Source organism: Chelonia mydas, chromosome 5, assembly GCF_015237465.2.
Source record: "Chelonia mydas isolate rCheMyd1 chromosome 5, rCheMyd1.pri.v2, whole genome shotgun sequence".
Classification (NCBI taxonomy): Eukaryota; Metazoa; Chordata; order Testudines; family Cheloniidae; genus Chelonia; species Chelonia mydas.
In genome coordinates, this window is record NC_051245.2 from 68,682,902 (window position 1) to 68,705,153 (window position 22,252).

Sequence of the window (22,252 nt, forward strand, 5' to 3'; positions counted from 1 at the left end):
TGACAAACCCCCCCCCCCAGCAGCCCCACGTACCCTGCTCTGTCTGTCCTTCCCCGCCCTGACGCATATCCCATGCCTCCTCCCCTGGCCCCACAGGCAGGGTGCTGTGAGGAACACAGCCTCTGCTCTCTCCCTATCGGCTGCTGACTTCTAGGGCCAGTGAGCGGTGAGCCTGCTGCCTCTGTTCTGACACCATAGCAGCCCCTGGTGAGCAAAAGCTGTAACTGCAGAGCCTTTCCAGCAGAATGTATTTTCTGCAGAGAAAAATAAAATCTGCAGGCAGTGCCATCCCTAGGGGGGTGCAGGGCCCGAGACAAATCAGCCTCTGTGCTAGTCTCCTCACCATCCATCCATCTTGGCCGCCTCTCGCTTCCTCACCACCACCATGACCCCAGCCTGTCTGCCCACTGCTCTCCTTCTCGCCATCTGCCCACTGCTCACCTCCCCACTAGTCTCCTCACCTTCCACCTGGTGTACCCCCCCTTCCGCCAGTCCACCCTCCTCCTCACCCACCTCCCCGTTCACCTCCTCACCCTGCTCACCCTCCCACCTCACCTCCCTGCCCGCCTCCTCACCTGAATATCCGGACAAATGGCGTTCCGATCATACATCATTCGGGACACGGGACAGAGGGCTAAATATTGGGACAGTCCCGATTTTTTTTCAAAGCACGGGGGCCCCCCCCAAAATACGGGATCTGGGGCAGTCACCCCGATTCACCCTACCCAAGGGACAGCTCTATCTGTAGGACACATGAATTCTGCACATGCACAGTGGCGTGCAGCTGACACATTGGACAGTCCAGGTCGCCCATTCTTTACAGTTGCTCACCTCTTCCCAGGTGATGCCAATGCATTCTATATCTTCTGTTACTGTCTTCTGCCAGTTATTTCCTTGGCGTTCCTTGCTTTCTCTTTCCTCTTTCAGGTTCCCAGTTCAGTGGTTGCTTAGCATGTCTCCCATCTGGTATACATGTCCCAACCACCTGAGTAGTCTTTCTTTGATATTTCCTAGCATGTCCTGCTCCGTTGGCTTGCTTGCTTGTGCATTTATTGTTTTATCTTTCCACAGAATGTGTAGAATCTTCCTCAGACTTCTGGTAATGGGCAGTTTCCACTCTCGTTGTTAGCCACTCTTGTCAGCCAAATCTCTGCTCCATATAGTAGCGTGCTCAGTACAGTAACATGGTCTAGTATCTTAGAGTAGAGTTGCTGTCATGCTGCTGAGTGTGATTCTTTGACAAGAATGAAGCTGAATGTAATTTAAAGTCTATTATTTTCCAGCAGAAAAAATACAAATTGACAGTCCAGTATGTCTGACATATCAAATTGGAACCTCTTTAACCTTAAGTAATTTTGAGATTGATTAGCAAATTTACTGCTGTCTGGTGCCATCCCTAATTAATGTTGTGATATATTATCAGTTTAATAGACTGTAGTTTCATAGATTCATAGATATTTAGGTCAGAAGGGACCATTATGATCATCTAGTCTGACCTCCTGCACAATGCAGGTCACTGAATTTCACCCACCACTCCCACAAAAAAACCTCACACCTATATCTGTGCTATTGAAGTCCTCAAATTGTAGTTTAAAGACCTCAAGGAGCAGAGAATCCTCCAGCAAGTGATCCGTGCCCCATGCTACAGAGGAAGGCGAAAAACCTCCAGGGCCTTCCAATCTGCCCTGGAGGAAAATTCCTTCCCGACCCCAAATATGGCGATCAGCTAAACCCTGAGCATATGGGCAAGATTCATCAGCCAGATACTACAGAAAATTCTTTCCCAGGTAACTTGGATCTTACCCCATCTAAAACCCATCACAGGCCATTGGGCCTATTTACCATGAATATTTAATTACCAAAGCCATGTTATCCCATCATACCATCTCCTCCATAAACTTATCGAGTTTAATCTTAAAGCAAGATAGATCTTTGATAGTTGATATTAACTAACCATGTTTTGAAGTATGCATTTAGAATATACTACTTTTAGAGGTTAATTCAGGTTTTGCATGAAAAAGCAGGAAATAGTTAAAACAGGTCCAAATCTGAATAATTTGTGTTTCTTAGCGTTTGCGGAATTACTACACAGCTGCAGGCCTGAGACTTTGTCTGTTAGATAGTTGAAATGTCTCAAGTCAATTAGCACTTCAGAGCTAGTAAAGTATGAGAATATAATAGCATTCTAGGAGAAGAATGAAAACTAGACAAATGTAACCTCAAGAAATAGAACAAGCATTTCAAATGTAGCTAGCCAATTTTCAGTAATTCTAGAGTAGTAAAGGAAGATTGGTGTCTAAAAATCACTGTTCACGTAGGAATAGAGAAACAAAACCAAATTTGCTTCAGAATGTTGCAATTTTCCATACAGTAATGATTGTGTAACAATTTAGTACATATTGAGCTACAAACAGATAAATACACATCACTTATTTTCCTCTTAGAATATCCGGCAGTCCTAACCAATCAAAATATCTAATTTAAAAAATATAATTTATACAAGCTAAGCATGATCTTTCCATTAGCTGTAGTGGAGGACTTGTGTAGACCCTAATTATCAAACTGATGTTTTAAAGTTCTGTTAGAGTGGTGAAATAAATGCTTGGGGTTTTCTGTCTTTGGATTTTACAGGTAAATTCTGCTTTAACTTTTAGGGAACTTTCACATAAATGGAGCCTCAGACAAATAGGAGGACACCTTCTACTGAAAAGGTAAGTGTGGCTCTTGCTAAAAACTGATAGTACTCTTATGATAAGATGTATATATAAACATATGTTCTTAGGATAGAAGACCAAAGAATGCCACTACAGAGCCAGCAAGCATGTGGTTGCCAAAAGTTTCAGTAGTGTAATAAGATCACCAATGACGTACATAAACTGACTATTCAGCCAACTACCTTAAGGACCTAGATAGAGATCAATCCAGGTGGCATTCAGTCTGCAAGGAGGCTTTGAGATTTGCCAGGATGATGATGATAGTTTTGTGGATTTTCAAAAGGTGCTCTTAGCTGCAAATGAGAAATTCAGATTGTGTGTGGATGGTCCCAGATAAGCTGTGTAAGGCTACATCTTCACTGCACGCCACTGGCAGTGGCATGTAGGGTACATGTAGCTACACGCAATATTAAAAAGCAGTCGGCATCCACACTGCTGTGTATTGCTGTGTGTCAATGAAAAGCTCTGGTGTGGGGAGCTGCTGGAGCTTGTCCCTGCTGCCAGAGTCTTTCACTGTGGTGGAGGCAGCAGGACAGGGAGGCATTGCTTGGGTGAGTAGGGTATATACCCAGGTACATATCCACAGGGTTCAGTCATGTCCTTACTCTACTTGCACAAGCAGTGCCTCACCTTCTACAATGTTATGTATAACTGTTGGGGACAGGGGCATATAGTGTATGTACTATACATGCCACTGAAAGTTGTGTGCAGTGTAGGTGACCCGTAAGAAATACACACAGAACATTGTAGGAATTTAATTATTCCTTTTTAAAGTTCCTAATCTGATCCATGGCTTATGGTTATTTGTGGCCCTTAGCAAATACAATTTCAAATTACCTTAATTATATAATAAAATGTTCGGTGTGCTCAGTTGTGTTCATCCACATAGAGCCCCACTGATTTAAGGGATCAGAGCCCTAGTGATTCAATTTTGATTTCTGTACAACTTGTTAACTTCTGAATTGGCCACAAAAGGCTAAAATTTTATATTATCAAGAACTTGATTACTTGCGGAACTTCTGACTGAACTTTATTTTGACCTATTTAAAATAAATGTAGAAATTCAGTTATAGTTTAATATCTGATAACTAGTTTCTCTTGGGCATGGCTTCATAACTGTATAAATACGAAGATTTCAATGACTCAATGTATCCTATGTCTGAGAATATTGATATTTTAGTAATACAGTTCATAAACAAAATATTAACCTTTTTATTAATTCCTGCAGCCTAACCTATGTGGTAGCAATGCCTTTTTATTCAGCAAGCCTGGTTGAAACTGTGCAGGTAATTTACCATCTACATGTCTATTACATATAGAAAGATATGCTGCTGTTCTGTTTACAAATAAGAATTTATCTAGAAACTCAGTATTTGACTTTTTTTCTCAGTGGATTTTGATTTACATTACTACGATTTACATTATTACATTACATTACTACTGGACTATTCTGTACAGTTCTACTGAAGTTTTGGTATTCCTTTTTAGCTCCGTTTACCTTTTTCTAAACACTAGTCATATATTTCATTTAAAAAAAATTAAACACTCAGCTTCATTCATTGACACAGTAGACCAAGTACTTACCAAGATGTAGGGTATTGGCCTATATACCATTAATAGATACCTGCGAGCTCAGTCTACCCTTTTAACCCAGTATTTACACACACACACACACACAAATTCCCTCTAACAAGTGAGACTTATTGTTTCAAAGACACACACACACACACACAAATTCCCTCTAACAAGTGAGACACACACACACACACACAAATTCCCTCTAACAAGTGAGACACACACACACACACACACACACACACACACACACACACAAATTCCCTCTAACAAGTGAGACACACACACACACACACACACACACACACACACACACACACAAATTCCCTCTAACAAGTGAGACTTATTGTTTCAAAGAAGCAGATAGGAATCCAAGCTAATTACTAATGGTGCTTCTTGAAATGCTAATAACCTTTACTCTACATCAAGGGTCAGTCTCCCTCTGCAGTGCCCAGTCCCAGAAGACCCCGGTGAGACCAGGATCAGGCAACAAAACCCCCTTCTCAGGGCTGACACAAGACAAATTAACACACACTCTCTTTTTCCCCTCCTCTTAGCTGGGCAGCTCCATCTCTCTGCCTGGGAAAAAGTGGTTCTTCTCTCCTGAGGTCATCTTAGTTTATTCAATGCAGAATGTGAACTCCAGCCTCTTTGGCTATTTCTCCAACCCTCTTCCCTCTAGAGGTGTAGGGAGTTCCAAGGACCCTTCTCCAAGGCTACTATCTTACCCAATTCCAGGACTGCTCCCTGGAGGCCCTTTTCTTCAGGTTCCTTAAAATACCTCTCCGGTGGGCCTAGGTGCTAGTAAACTTTAAATAAATAAATATATTAGAAATGCAAGTAAGATTTGCCCAGCAAACCCAATTCACAAATTTTAAATTACTCAGGAAACACTTTCCCAGCCACCAGACATCCCTTAAAATACCTTCCCTCAACCAAAATGAATGAGCCTCGTGGTGCACTATGAAGATAAAAAATTAGAACAGTCAGGCCAAGGGAGAAAGTGTTTTGCAGAGTCAGTCTTACAATGACTCAGTTTTGGCCTTTCTAGATCCATTGGTGCTCTTGGACTCCCAGATGACAGCAGTGACTCAGGAATATCTTCAGCTAGCCTCTAGTTGTTCCTTTCAGATATGAACTTCACCATAGTTATTCATGTCTCTGTCACTCCCAGTCTGGACTATTGTAATGTGTTTTACTTAGATCTGTCCTTGAAGACCATTTGAAAGCTTTAGCTAGTGCCAAATGCTGCTACTGTCTTAGGAGCAGGGCAGCCGATTGCAAGCATACAATACCTGGCTGCAAGTTCTTGTGCACTGGCTTGGTCCCTTGGTATATATCAAGGCATAAATGATTCTCTCTAAAGCACATAAAGGCGTAGTAGGAAATGATTATTTCCAAGACAGCTCCTCCTCCTGCGGCCACATCGTAGCATTTATGTTCACCTGGAATGCTATTGCTTTCTCTGCTTTCCAAAACTGAAATCCTGGGGACTGGTGGCAAAACAGTTTGGAGTGGAAGGTAATCATCTTTGAAACTCTGCCCTACTTTCAGTTCACCAAAGCCACAGTTTGGCAACATTTGATAATCTTTATAACAATTTTCTTTAAACTTGGTTCGAAATATAAATCACAGGAAGATCTATGTAACCAGCCACATGTGAAGTTTTTAGTTTAAAATGTGAAGCACAAAATTTATTATCAGAATTTAGAGAAATTTTTTATGCTTTCATAATTTATATGGCTGCTGGAATTTTTCTCAACTTAAGTTCATGTCTAAGCTTTAAAATCAGACATAGAAATTTCAGTCTAAACAATTTTTATAGTTATGAGCAACAGCAAAAGGGAGATTAGATTGTAAATTAGAACCTAATCTTAACTATGGTTTGCATTATAAAGACACCTATAGTTAATACTTCCATATATTTTTACATATGTTTAAGATGGACAGGCATCTCAGAGATTCCTTTGCACAAGAGCCATTGATGCTCTGCCACATAAGAGAAGTAGTTTTAACTCCCAGCTCTTGGTTTTCTCCCCTTGAGCTAGAGAACGTTGTGGAAGAGTGATGTCAGTTCCTCGTGGAATACTCATGCTTTTAGTTCCTCTGGTTAATTTGGGACTGGCATTGATGGATTCCAAAGACAGTACTGTGACAGTGTGGGATATGTCTGTGTCACATATGAACCCTATCTTGGGCTATGTCTACACAGCTTACCTTACAATGGTGCGGCTGTGACGCAACAGCTGCGCCGTTGTAAGGTGCACAATGTAGCTACTCTTTATCACCAGGAGAGAGCTCTGTCCATACCGGCGCCTTTCATCATTAAAACTCTTGTCATTCAGAGGTGGGTTTTTTTCAGTGAGCGTCACAAGGAAGGGTGAAACTTGCACATCATTAACTGTGAGCATTGTAGGCACATTGTGTATTATTGTACTTTTAAAGGATAATTAATCCTCTGATATGAATTGCCTTTAGTTTATTTCAGTGAGATTTTTGTCAGGAGTTGGGATCAAGTGTCTATCTGCAAGTTTATTGATGATACTCAGCCTACTTAACTATGTGTATCTGAGTATTTCAGAGCATAGTCCCTTAACACACAATATGTAAAATTTTTGCCCTTGTTACTAAAAACATTAATGTAAGCTAGTTTTCCTATGAGTAGTAACACTGAAACAATAATGAACTTTTCAGGTTTTTACTCTGAATCAAGAAGAGTTGGGGTGTGTCCTGACAAAAGCCATTAACATGAGCTCCCCTTTGGTATGGCTCTTTAGAAGAGGTATATTAGTGGCAGCTGAGAATTGTTGAGTGTTTAAGGTTCTATATCTTGCTATTGATAACTTTTAATACTATTTTTTGAGTATTTGTTTTTTACACAGAAAGCATTCTTGCAAGAATCATGCTGCTCGCATGTTATCTTCACTATAGTTCTGCACATAAAATGGCTGTACTTGCATGTCTTAAAGATGGATAACCTGAATTGGAGAAATTTGTTGTCATCTTAACACTTTTTGGTCTTTTCCATTTTAAACCACATGGTGGCACACTTGACATATAAAATTAAATTTGTAGTTTTGAAGCACTAGAGTCAATTTTGTATGACGAAACGAAGGCTAAGATTTTGTCACAGGTATTTTTAGTAAAAGTCAGGGACAGGTAACGGGCAATAAAGAGAAAGTCACGGAAGCTGTGACCTGTCTCTGACTTTTACTAAAAATATCTGTGACAAAATGGGGATCTGTGGGTGCCCACACTGTCTGCAGCAGGGAAGCTGCATGGTGGCTTCCGTGACTTCCACGACCTCTGTGACTAAATCGTAGCCTTAAAAATGAACAATGTTTTGATTCTTTTTAGATGAAGTGTCTAATATTCCTTTTAAGAAATGTAAAATTTCCATTGTAAAAGATTAAAAGGAAGCTATTTCAACTGTTTGTTAAAACAAAGCCTTTGCTGATAACTTGAAATTTACCTTTGTAGTTTATTTACCCTAGATGTCTCCATTGTGCTTATCTTGCTATTATAGCAGATACTTTTCATTTTAGTATCCTGTTTTCCTTGCTTTACAAATAAAGGAAAAAATGGTATTTGCACTTTTCAAAACATAAAATTCTAATGAATTGTGCATGTGTGTTCTATGATGTTTTAAATTTAGTATCAGAACTACTAGGCAGTGCTTGCTTACATACTACATCTACCTCCTGCAGAAAATACTCAATTTAAAATTTTTAACATTTTAATTTTTGCAAATTTTCAGAAAAGAGAGTACAAAAAGCAGGTATAATGCCATATTGAGTCATACAAGTTTTTTCATGTATTTTAAATATTACCTCGTCTAGATTAGCTAGATCACAACGGTCTGTAAACCAATCATCTGTTTTAAATGCAAACTTCTAAATTTGTTAATTCGGTGTTACTAATAATTATATTTTCACAGGTTTGAATTTACTCAGTAATGAAACTCCGATAATTCATCTTGAGTGAGGTTATTAAGCAATTGTTCGTTCATAACAAATATATTCTTTACCCAGATCTATAGAACCACTCCTGCAGCCCATGCCAGTTTGATTTGTATGTTGTCTGGTTACATTATTTGCTTAAAAGCTGATACACTTATACTAGAATTATTTACAGTTTCATTCTCATTACTTCCTTTTTCATAGAGAGATATATCTTATTTTTAGTATTTTCCTTATATTTTATAAATTCCCAACTCCCTAATCAAACATCTGTTATTTCCTTATGTCTTTTCGGTGGGTACATCATATTTTGCTAGCTCAAGCGTCTGGTACTTGTGGTTAGTAGATCGCTAAAAATATTTTTCTTACTTAATTCTTATTTTCTCTGATAATTCTACAAGTTGGTTTTTTTTCTCTTCTTAGCATAGCTGTGAAGCACTATGAGAGAGTCTGACTCATAGGCAACATATAAGGCTTTATAAAAGTCTATTTTATATGTTAGCATTGTTTTTTGCAATTAAATTATCCCTTAAGCTAATCTTAAATGTTTCAAAGTTTTCAAAATGTTGCTAGAGTAAAACCATGCATACCTTGGATTATTTGTCACTATTATGCATACAAAGTGTATGTTTGGAGGAAGAAACTCAATATACCAAAAGATGATTTTAAAAAACCTCCGTGATTATGTACAGCAAGATAACATTATTTTACATTTGAGAAGGATGGGAAGATAAAAGAAAAAATGTACCAAAATCTGTGTGGTGCTGTTTATTGAAAGATCTTATATAAAAGATCCATGAAAATCATTTAATTTTAAAAACCTATATTATAGTAAATTTAAAGCTAAATACAACACATCAAGGTTGGTAGACTGTATTTGACAAATTACCCTAAATGTATTCTGGTGTACAGGTATACTCGCACATTCAGCCTCCCCTTTGTTTTTAATTTTCTGGTGGGTAGGCAGTGTAATGAGATTTACAAAAAAGGTTATGAAGGTTCTAAGATTGGGCTTAGTATGGTATAAAGTACTACATGTAATCAGAATGGAGCCAGTGCTTTTGGCTTATCAGGACTATCGAGGGATATAATAGGATGTGACACAAATATGAATAAATAAATATGAAAATAATAACTTAAAATGACCCTTGCGGTTTTTATGGATGGCAGCATGGGTAAAGAGAGCACTATTTTAGGCATCAAGAATTGAATGAAAGACACCACATACACAATTATGAGTCTGTTACACTTACCATAACCTCTCCTGAATCTTTAGACTCACTTATCTGAATTTTTGCAGTTAAAATTATGTCTGGATTTGCTCTTCATTTTTAACTCATACAAATAAAAAATAGATGATATAGTAAAGACGCACATTTTAATCTTAAAAGTAAAGAAATTCCAAATAAATTGGATTTGTCCTTCAAGTTTTTTAATAGAATATCCTTGTTTTCATGTAGTTAAATGTTTCCAGGATTCTGTGCTATGAAATAACACCCTTTCTGAATACACTGACTACTGTACATACTCTTAGTTTTGATGGGTTAAAGTACTTAGAAACAAAACAGGTAATTGTAAATTGATATTTTTGTAGGATTTTTTTACTTAAAAATGAGTTTACATTCTGTAATATGCAGATTTGATCCAATTCAGTAAATCACTGTTGTGGTATCATTATGTATATGCAAGTATCCAATCCACTCAATGTGCAGCAGCAGTCAAAAAAGCAAACAGAATGGCTGCCGTATGAGGAGAGAGTAGTAAAACTGGAATTTGTCAGCTTGGAAAAGAGACGACTAAGGGGGGGATATGATAGAAGTCTATAAAATCATGACTTGTGTGGAGAAAGTAAATAAGGAAATGTTATTCACTCCTCCTCATAACACAAGAACTATGTATCACCAAATGAAATTAATAGGCGGCAGGTTTAAAACAAGCAAAAGGAGGTATTTCTTCACACAGCACACAGTCAGTCTGTGGAACTCTTTGCCAGAGAATTTTGTGAAGGCCCAGACTATAACAGGGTTCAAAAAAGAACTACTCAAGTTCATGGAGGATAGGTCCCTCAATACCTATTAGCCAGAATGGGCAGGGATGGTGTCCCTAGCCTCTGTTTGTCAGAAGCTTGGAATGGACGATGGGGAATGGATCACTTGATGATTACCTGTTCTGTGCATTCCCTCTGGGGCACCTGGCCTTGGCCACTGTCGGAAGACAGCATACCGGGCTAGATGGACCTTTGGTCCAGTATGATTCCTATATTTATATTTAACTGTCCTTGAAAGGTGAAAAAATACTGCTTTGATTACTGTCTGTGTCTATGCTATTTCCCAAACAAGCCAGGCAGATATTAATTGTAACTATTTCATTTGGTTGTAGAGTGAAATCATTCGAGATAATCCTGGTATTTTGGATTGTGTGAAAGAAGGGATTGGCAGAGTGATTGGCATGGGAGTGCCCCATAGCAAACGGCTCCTCCCCCTTATGGCCTTGACCTTTCCCACTGTTCTACATGGAGTTCTTCATTACATCATCAGTTCCATCATCCAGAAGTTTGTTCTGCTTGTCATAAAAAGGGAGAATTCCCAGAGCCTTCCTACAGAGGGTTCCAATTCTGTGCAGAGTATGTTGGATGCTTATTTTCCAGAACTTATAGCTAGCTTTGCTGCCAGCCTTTGTGCTGATGTCATGATTTACCCACTGGAGACAGTTTTACACCGCCTTCATATTCAGGGAACACGCACAATAATTGACAATACAGATCTTGGCTATGAAGTACTTCCAATCAATACTCAGTATGAGGGAATGAGAGACTGCATCAATACTATAAAGCGGGAAGAAGGAATGCTGGGTTTTTATAAAGGGTTTGGAGCTGTTGTTGTACAGTATACACTGCATGTGGCTGTTTTACAGCTCACTAAAATTATTTACTCCACACTGCTTCAAAATGTTGCTTAAAAGGTACATTCATATATTGATTAGCATCGGGGACATGATCTGGTCACTTAATTATGGTAAAAAGAGATGGATAGGAAAATGAAATCTAAAAGATGAGAATCTGTAGTAGTGGTTTCTCTTTTTGCAATCTGAAGTGTTCATTTAAAAACTGGAACTTGAATTCCAAAATGTCCTTTTTTAAGAACTATTCCATAAAATTAAAACAAGGATTATTGCTAGAATTTGAATATCTTGAAATGTGAAATATTATGTGGAAGAGAATCATAATTTAAAATGGGCAAATTCATATAGAGGATGCATATGATTCATATAATTTCCATATAGATAACCTTTGCGTCTACTTGTAGACTGACATGGAAAATGGCATTTCCAATGGCACTGTTCACATATACTATATGACTAAAGGACAAATAGTCGTTACCATCTTTGGCAATGAATTTCTTCTGATAAATAAAGGGGTTTGGATTCAGAACTTGTATACAAAATATCTGAAGATTTAATGGTCTTTCAAAAACTTGTTTTAACCTTTACTGTTAATGTGGTTAGGTCAGAATGATAACTAAAAAATCTTGTTCTTCCATATTTTTTCTCCACATTGTTTTCTCAGTTTACAGATGCAAACAAGACTTTCACTGCTGCAACATACATCTAGCAGAAAAAATAAATTAAATGTTTTATGCTTTGTACATCACCCATAGCAAATTATTTTGTAATAAGAAATTTGTCATCTTGGTGTGTGCAAGGTGAACTAGAATACACTAGTTAGCTCTCTTCTACAGTTCTATGAGTGTTACCAGGTAAATAGTAGCTAAAATGTATGGCTTGAATCAAATAAATATGTATATAATTAGCTGACTTTTTTCATATATGCCATTTTTAAAGTCAGATTTCCAACCATAACCACAATCTGAGATATTTGTTTTCTAAGGTATTTTTGCATAAAAGAATAATCATGAGATGTGATTTAATACCCATGTTCAAATAATACTCTGAAAGCATAAAAAGATTAACTGGTCTTTATTTTCTATAGTTACTCTTCTGTTAGATTACAATCCCGGGAGAGAGATGCAAACATAATGATTTGGTCTTCAGGGTCCTTTGTCTTCCGTAGAGCAGCAGTCTACTTAAGACAGCCTCCACTTATGATTTTGCACTAAAGTCCTTGCTTAAAAATGTGTTTGGTGGATTAAATGTTTGATGGGCAATATTCAATATTCACAATTAATATGTAATGTTTGATGACTACTGAAATTTATTTTTCTTCCTCCCTTCCCCCAATGTCTAAATCAAGATTTTCAGTCTTGAAAAAGTTTTGATCGTTCTGAATTGTTAATTTGCTGCTTGGTTTCCAAAATAGATTTCATGGAGATGTTTAAAAAGAGATGTTTTAACAAGTAAACCAGATGAGCATGTTAAAAGAAAATCACTTTTAAACAATATGAAAGGTTGTTGCCTTTCTTATAAATTAACTTTTGTGGTAGATGTCTTTGTATATCTGTGTGAATATGGTAAATTGATGTGTATTTAATTGATCAATCTTAAAATGTACAGTAGTTTTTATTTATGGAAAGTAGTCATGGCAAAACTATGAACAGCTTTGACTCAACTGCAATGACTTATGAATTGACATATTTTGAAAATAATTTGGCTTTGTTTACAATTAAACTTATTTCCATGTATTTTAAGCACATAAGTGTTAAAATGGAAAGTATAGTAAACTTGGGACCTGAGACTTTATTCTGAATATTGTTTTTCTGCAAGTTTAGTGTGTAAAATGGGAGCAATCAGATAAAATAGAAATGCAGTGTAACTATTTTGAAAAAATAATTTATCAAAGAGATACCTAAAATGTAGTACATAAGTCAGAGCACTGTCTTGTAGGCTTTCCGTGTGTGTGTGTGTGTGTGTGTGTGTGGATATAAAAAATAATATAAAAAGACATATATATAAAAAATGTCTTTTTAAAGTGCTTTAACATTTCAAGGTTCCTTTTTTAAAAGTATTCTATAAATTGAGAAATCTCAATAAAACTCAAGACATCAACACTGCTCAAACATTCCATTCTTTGTGAATTGCTTACATCTTTTTAAAATGCGTATCAGCAAAGACTGGCCAATATATCTTAAAAGATAAAGAACTAAAGTCTCAAATCCATATTTAGGTACCTAAATAAAATATCCTGACTTTCAAAGGTGCTGAGTACCCAAAAGCTGTATTGAAGTAAATTAATCCAATAATTGTGGTAATTATACATTTAAATTATTTTCACCAACCAGCCCTCAATATTGTATTTGCATAGCTGGTAAGAACACAAATGATGACTCGTCTCCTTCAGAAAGGGTTAGAATACTTTTCTTGGAGTAAAACTAACAAAAAATATACACGTCTGTTCTTTGTCACACACTGAGAGGTAACAAAGGAAGCATGAAGTAGTCTGAGCTCACAGGTTACCTTCCCCTCACAAAATATATGCATAGTTTAGAACTGACTCCAGTGTCAAATTCTCATTTTTGCCTTCATTGCCAACTTCGAGTGACTTGCACACAGACCCACAATTCTTGCCATTGAGCCAAATCCGCAGCTGTTGTAATTCTCTGTGGCACATTGATTTCAAAGAGCATTGTAAACTATACAGCGATTGCCTTGTAATGTGGAAGTTAACTTGCTCTCAGAATACTTCACATTTACTTTGTCATCTTTTCCTCATTTAGGGTGGAAATGTTAGGTCTCCACGTGTATTTCTGTAAACTGTTTTACCCCTAGAAAGTCTTCTTAACCCTTTCTCACTGGCATCTCTAAAGTCACCATTTGTGTTCATGCCAGCCATTTCAGATTCAGCATGTGCGGGGCTGAGTGGGAAAAGTCATTTTAGCTTTTAATTATCATAATTATTAGATTATTTGCTTACTTGGCTTTGTTAGTCCTGTTTCTCCAATTTTAGACATAAAACTAATCTTAATTTTTGTGAGTAGGCAGCAATTCTTAAATTTCAGACATGATTAGTTTAAAACCATGTCTATAGATGTCTTCTCCAATGATATCATTTCAGGTTATCTAGAAACTGTTCAATCTTTTCAACTGCAACAGAAAATGAGATTAGAAGGGTGTTGGGTAAATCCAACCAATTTTCCTCTCAGTTTTCCATTACAAACTCATCATTCCGATCTTTCACATGCTGTAATTTTATTAATTCTGGTTATTCACAGCACTTTCCTTTCAATCACTTTAAAGACAAATGCCAATTTCAAGGAAATATAATCAAAATTAGTGTAAAAGGCTTTGTATATGATTCTCATGTCAATGAATTGTTGTCTATAGGATAGTAGATATACTATCTCTAACCTGCCCCTTTTTGGGTGAGGTTATTGACAAGATGTTGGTGAAGAAATTCTTTCACGGATTTTAAGGACAATAAGGGACCATTATGATCGTCTAGGTTGAACTGCGCATGTGGGCCATACAGTATTATCACCAAGTTATTTCTGTATCAATGCCCATAATTTTTAGTTATGCTGAAGTATAACTTTTAGCAAGATAATCTTGCTAATCTTGACTTAAATAATTCAAGTGACAGAATCCACCACATCCTTAGGTAAATTCAATAACTCCCACTGGCAGTAGGTACCTTGCTTTTAGTCTGAAATTGTCTAGCTTCAGTTTTCAACTATTGGATCTTGGTATGCCTTTGTTTACTAAATTTAAAAAGCTCACTGTCAGCAGAAATCTTTTCCCTAGTAGGTACCTATAGACTGTGATAGCCACCTCTTAACTTTCTCTTCAATAAACAAAATACATTGTGCTTCTTTAGCCTCTTAATATAAGGGCATGTTTTGCAGACCCTTACTCACTGTAGGGTTTTTTCTGAGCCCTTTCCAACTTCCCAAGAGTAATATCCAGACGAGTACATGCCAATGAAATTAATTTGTCATTTTTGTTCATAATGAAGGACGTCCATTGTTCTGAAAAGGTCCTCTCTACATGTCAAAATATATTTAATAAAGTTGTTTGCAGATGTTACGCCATGCATTCTAGTAACCCCAGCACCTACAGTGGTGGTGGCAATGTTTTCTACTTAGCTTTTGTTGGTTTAACTTTGGAAGTAATCTCCTGGGATCAAAATACAGAGCTGTAGCAGTCCAAGAGAGATGCATGAATTCCAAGGGGGAGAGGGTGGATGGAAAGATGATCTTCCTGGTTGTATTTTGTGTTCGTCCCAGAATATGTTCACTTGTATTTTTCCATGTTTAATCTGTTCGACTTTCTTCCTGTATATCTGACCTATAGATACCTGTCTGCATCTATTTTCCTCTGATTAAGTGGGTGCTTGACACCCACCCATGTAGTGCCAGTAAACTTAATATGCTCTTTATCTTTTCCTAACCACTATTGAAGATGTTAAATAAAACAGTTCAACACTAATCCCTTCAACTTCATGCTACATATCCCACAAACTCAATGCAGTTTTTTCACTGCCTGTTGATCTTACTAGCTGATTTTAGTTTTTGACAAGGCTTGTGTGTAAGCCAAGCCAAATTCATTTTTCAAGGAAGATGTCAGGAAGCGGTAGTATATTAAAATGTTCAATTTAAATAGAAAAACCCAACAACCTGGCTTTAGTAACGTTATTTTATTATGTTACTGAGGGAGAGCATAGACAGTGCATGTTACAAGACACCTATAACAAAGCTGTTGGCAAGTACTTATTCAAGATAAAAGAGCATTGAGTCCATTCTCCTAGCAGGGTGATAATTCTCCACTGGAAGGAGTGATACATTAATAGGTCATATACGAGAGGCAAATTCTTTGTGTGGTTTGTGAAAGAATTATCTCTGAACTGCTTTTAAATTTGTGTAATAGTAAATGTATCCTACTGCATCATAGCATCACTATCTGTGGATTTTTAACTCAAAATGCAAGGTGAGTGAATGGTCTGAGGGTATATAATCCTGCAGGTTACATGGCTGATCAGGGTAGCATTATAAAAACAAAAGAGAAGCTGGTTCAAAGGAGGCTACCATAAGGTGTGTTCTATGCCCTCTGAGTGGGCTGAAGCTGAAAAAGACTCTGGTGGCTACACCCAGCATTTAGAATTGATTTGCTCTGGTTTTGCAATCTTGTTTTTGACAAGAAAGCAAGCTCTGAGAAAAAGGACTTAAATTGGGACACTTTGTCCTTCCCCAGCTGGAGTGTCTGTTTACAGGTGACTTCCCAAAGTCTGTACAATGAGTGTCTGGTAGAAAGAGGCTTACACTTGGATCTTCCTGGTTCTTTGCTTCAGGCTCAGTTCACTGGATCATGCTGACTCTGAACATCTGCAGTAATCTAAACATATGAGGGGGGTAATGTAAGTATGTGTTCATTATTTTTCAGAAGATCTAACCAAACCCTGAAAGAGATGATTGGTTCAAATTCTCCGCAGTCAAATAATCTTCTTGTCAAAACTCAGGACATAGATTCTGTGAAAACCCACTTTTCAGACATCTCCCTAACATGTCAGAGTCTACATTTTCATATTTTAGCTTCAAGGGCTTATTCAAGACCTAAATCCCATGATTTTAAAAAGTCTGTTTTTGTTTTTAGGTGAAAATATATGCTGTTTGATTTGTAAAGTCCTTCAGAATTATGGATTGAAAATATTGCCTGTGGTATTTTTTTAGACGTGACTAGTGTTTCAAGGTGCCCAACTTGAGACCCTTCCAAGGGGTCTGATTTTTCAGAAAGTGCCAAGGACCAACCCTCTGAAAATAAGACCCCATTAAGGTGTCTGAAGATGAGCATCCGGAACAGCCACTTTTGAAAATTTGTGGTATATGTAAGCGCAAAGTTTTTAGGCTCAGTGGCAATTAGGAATGTGTTCCAACAATTATGCAATTTTTCAAGATTCTTTTGTGGTCCGTAAATGACTCTTTCACATGAGTCAATTTCTGTAAGAATTAGGTTTTATTCTGAAATAGATGGTGAATCACATTCCCTGTACTTAATTATTCTTTGTGCCATATTATGTCATCTTTTTACAGTAGAACTCCCCACTTTAATACAAGGGAAGTTCTGCTTAAAAATAGTGGTATGATGTTGCCCTTTGCTATTAGCAAACTTCAGTCTTTAGTCTCTAAGGTGCCACAAGTACTCTTTTTGCAAATACAGAGTAACACGGCTGTTACTCTGAAACCTTTCTTCAAATTGTTTCTCTGGATCAAGAGAGGAATGTCTGTCAACATTTATGAAAACGTATTTTATTTCTACATGGAACGTCTTATTTTCAAAATTAATGGATCTCTGAACAAGACCATAACAGGTACAAATATCAATGGGCATGCGAAGAGCATCTCCATGCCACATAAGTATCACTGTGCCTAAAGTATGTACCCCTTCTGGTGTCAAGAGCTATCTATTTGTAATTTTAAATGGGTTATTTCCAGTTCACAGCACTGGTAGTCTTTCAGTTAATTACTGAATGATGTTCCTTTATTTTTGATTTTGGAACTTTTGGAGAAAATTAGATGAATCCAAAATCTGACACCTTTGGAAATGTTGCCAAACCTTCCTCTTTGATAAGTTTTTCCACTATAATCTGAATGATAGTCACATCAATTTCCTCTTCTACTAGCCACTTGTATCAACATGAAGATTGGGATGGCCTATGGAGAACAGGTTTGTTCCTCTTTTTAAAAGATAGAGGTCCTGGGCCCTTATAAACCAGTCAGCCTAACTTTAATACCTAGAAAGATACTGGAACAAATTCCTAAACAATCCGTTTGTAAACACCTAGAGGATAATAGAGTGATAAGCAATAGCTGTTAGATCCACAACAAAGGTCTCCCTACAGGATGGGGAGCAAGTAGATACCAGACATAATGTTGGTATATAATACTCTAAATGCTCTTTATTGATTACAAAACAAACCTTACTCACTCCACATTCACACCCCAAATGTACTATACTAGCATTCAAAGGTCAGAATGGTCCCAATGGCCAGTCGAAATTCTTTCCATCAGAATAAGACCATAAGATGCTGGAAGCCGGCGAAAACCACGTCTATAGCCGCACAGGACTCTGGATCAATAAATAACTCTCCGATTTGCGGAAATCATAGGCAACCATTTATAGTCCTTTCCATTGCGTCATCTGTTCTTTGCCTTGGTTTACTAGACCTACCCACACAATTCCAAAGAGATAATCCTAGGCAGGCCGCCATGATCATAGGTGGGCCATTTCCTCCAATTCTTATTTTATCAGTCCCGCTGGTGGTGTTTCCTTTTCTGATTTTTCCATTTTTTGTTTTTAACTTTTTTTTTGTACAAATAGTTCTTGATCTTAAATTCTTGCTTCGGTTGCTAACTTGCAATGCGTGTATTCATATCAAGCATGTGTCATTCATACCAGGCCTCAGTGACCTATAACCTGTTACATGAATATATGAATCACAATATATATTGAGAGATCTTCCAACATTCCCCCCTCGATACAATAATTAATGGTATTAATCATGTATCACTTTATAATTTTCCAAGCAATTCAATTTTGTAGATCATGGCTCCAAAACTTCTTTTCATTTTCTTGTTTGGCTGTATAAACATAGCATAATAAAGATTAACAAAATCATTAAAACAAATAATATGACAATAGGATGTAGCATTAAATTTAGAAGAGCTGTGACACTGGGAGGCCATCCTTTAAAAACATCATACCAATGACAAATTGCCAATTCTCCTTCTTTCCCCAATTTTAATATTTGACCATTGTGGATCAAAATGTTTATTTTTCCCAACTGAGCACACAGATACATCTTTTGCATGTTGCCTGATACTTTTGCTTTCATCAATCAATTTTTTCCCTTGTTCCCAATGTATCCCCAAATCAAAGGACCAGTCCACATCTTTTGGTTCCCAAATAATTTCCTTTTTTAAAAATAGAGGACCTTGGTAAATAATTCCATTAATAATTACCTCTGTTACATTACATTTACATGACTCAATTGGGCTTTTTCTGTCAGACTTCCCCAAAATACATGTTTTTCGGTAGTTACCACACAAATACACCCATTGCCTAAATCAAACACACTTGTGCCATTAGAGGTTAAATATTGCATGGTACATTGTCCGCTTAAATGGTTCAAATGACATCCCTCTAGGGACCAAGTTAGATGTGGGCACACCCATTTGCTTCGTCCCCACTCTTCACAATGTTTCATTAATTCTACTAATTTATAATCCCCTTCTTCTTGAATCAACTGTGTCCCACTTATTTCTATTTGCCATAATTCTCCATTAATAGTGTTTAGCAACACCCAGGCCATTGCTGCTTTTCTTTGCTTCCTGTGTTATGTAACAGCATTCTGCCTTTCCACTCTCCCCTCAGAGTTGCTTGATCCCAGTTGAACTCCATATATTTCTTCCATCCTGTAATTCGTTGATTCCATATATGAGCATCTTTGAACCATTCAAAAGGCCATTGTCCATTACTTAACAGATTAACCATTCTTTCTATGATTTTATCCCATAAATTTGCATCCATACACATCGCATAGCTAGTATAGTTTTATTGTCAATCTCAGACATACCAAATAGATTTATATTTAGAGACATTTTCAAGGCTTGGGCTTGTTTCAACTGGAGTTCCACACTTCTTATTCCTTGTTCTGATAATGCACTAAAATTTTGTCATGTGTCTGTATAGCCCCTAAAATCTTACCCAAAGCTGACATTTTCCCTTGTAACGTCTCAATATCACGTGAGTTTAAAACTCCAGCTCCAGCACCAATACTATGTATGGTATATTCCCCTATACCTCTTATTTTGTATAGTCCCATCTCCCCATGGTTGTTGCCACACTTGTAATAGAGGGAAGGCATATGGCATACACTCCAGATGTTGTGCACTTATTTTTACTTGCGCTCCTTCCAACCAGATTGATTGTTTGATCCACAATAGTTGGGGCTTCGATTACTTCACCCCTTCTATATGGGTACTCGTCTGCCATGATTCTTGGTTGAAACTTGTTTACTGGTATCTGATTCGTAAACATAAACTGCCCATATCCCTGAAAATATATTCCCCCATTAATTTTCCTAAAGCAACTCAATCTTATCATTACGGAAAGATTTGTTATTACACCCTAGTCCCATAATTTAAGAGCCACTGATTCATTCATTCCATCCCACATGCGTATTAGCCATTTTTTGTTCATTAGTCACATCTAGGGTGCCTACATCAAATCCCAGACTCCAAAAGGTACAGTTCAAAGTATTCATATTCAGATTGTTCTCATCATAACTAAATCTAAACCTTAGGTGACCTTCCCCCCCCCCCCCCCCCTTAGTGTGTACAAATACCTCCATTGCTTTTCCAAATCTTTTGGCTTTAGATATTCCCATGTCACATTTTTGCCATCTTCCTACCATATTTCAGATTTTACCTCAAAAGGTTTTTCTTTACATCTGGTTTTGTTTGAGATTTTCCCATTCTGTCCCACGAATAGTCAAATATATTATCCCCTTTGAGCCATACCTCCATCTTAGAGGTGCTCCCATATGTATATCCATGTACCCCTAAATTTCCCCAAATATTCAAAAAACATAAAAGCCAAAAAACATATTTCTACCCTTTTTGAATTACAAGGTTCCTCAGTATTGATGCTATGGCCATTATTCCACAGGACTAATGTCCGATGCTTCCAGCCGTATTATTCTAAATACTTACACAACCTCTTCTATCTTCGCTTGAGCTCCGGTATTATCTTTTTCTTCATAAAATATAACACACACAACACAATTCTTCTACTAAGCACAAAAAGCAAAGCAAACATAAGCAATAAACAAATTACAAAAATTGTAGCACCGTATCCACACTCCAAATCCAAGGCCCTTACAAGATAATCTCCAGTGCAATTGGGCATTCCTTTCCCTCTGTAAGATAAAGAAAAAGAAAGGGAACATTATTTAATCTTTAGGCCTTAACTTTAATTGTGATGTGGGGACCCACTTTCCCTTTTCCCCCTTGTTAATCTGCACTACAGTAGGTGAAATTTTATTCATGATAGAAAGTGGTCCAACCCATTTAGACTCCAGGACATGATTTTTTGGATGTTAATTTCAAATACATTATCTCTGATTTTCCGTAATCTACTGTCCTGAGCCACACGAGAATCCACAGTCTCTTGCTTTATCAATGGCGGCAGTCAGTTTAAATTCCATTTTCTTAAATTCTATCGGGAACTCCCTTACCCATTGGGTAACTGATTCCTCCTCCTCCTCCTCTTCTGAGTACGATAAAGGGCTCCACAATCTCATAGGCCTTCCAAAGATAATTTGATAAGGCTGGTAGCCAGTACCCAATCGATCACTACCTCGAATTGCTGCCAACACCACTGGTAATTTATTGTCCAATCTTTGCCAGTTTCTTGCACTACTTTGCGTAGGCTTGTTTAATAATTTGATTCATCCTTTCTACTGTCCCTGACGATTGAGGATGATAGGGAATATGTAGTTGTTTCTTTATTCCTAAAGCTTTTAATAAACTTTTAATTACTCCTCCTACAAAATGTGGCCCATTATCTGAATCAATTACTTTTGGAGTTCCATATCCACAAAACACTACGTCCCACAACTTTTTGGCAATGGTCTCTCCAGTATGATTTCTGGTGGGAGTCGCCTCCACCCATCCAGAAAAGGAATCCACTATCACTAATAAATATTGATTTCCCCTTTGGGTCTTAGGCAATTTATTAATATAATCAACCTGTATTCCACTCCATGGCCCCACAATTCTTTGGTGCAACAAGGGTCCCGAATTCGGTGGTCTATTCCCCCCTGCCGCATACCTTATGCGGTTTCTAACAAAGTTTTCTACGTCATCTCACACCTTAGGCCATATTCCAATTTGTTTTACCTTAATGAGAGTATTCTCTATTCCTTGATGGGCCACAGAGTGATACAGGTTAATAATCTCTTCTCTCTGAAGTTTGTCAGGTACCCACTTTACCTCTCCTCTTTTCTTATTCACTGCATAGCCACCCTGTATATTCCAGTTTTCCCATCTTTCCTCAGGT

The 22,252-nt window shown here is 37.4% G+C and overlaps 1 protein-coding gene across 2 annotated transcripts in view; it reads left to right on the forward strand.

Moving 5' to 3' along the window:
* Window positions 1–13,254, forward strand: part of SLC25A46 (solute carrier family 25 member 46) — a 37,042-nt gene extending 23,788 nt beyond the window's left edge. The window contains exons 6-9 of one of the 2 annotated variants that reach the window (XR_006290890.1): window positions 2,655–2,711; window positions 3,943–4,000; window positions 10,628–13,094; window positions 13,149–13,254. Coding sequence is in view for 1 of the 2 variants with exons in the window: in XM_007055421.4 (XP_007055483.2) it covers window positions 2,655–2,711; window positions 3,943–4,000; window positions 10,628–11,206 (694 nt within the window). In the remaining variant the exon portion in view is untranslated. Of the gene's footprint in view, window positions 1–2,654; window positions 2,712–3,942; window positions 4,001–10,627 lie in introns of both variants that reach the window. The other variant, XM_007055421.4, reaches the window with a different exon arrangement.
* Window positions 13,255–22,252: the final 8,998 nt, after the last annotated feature.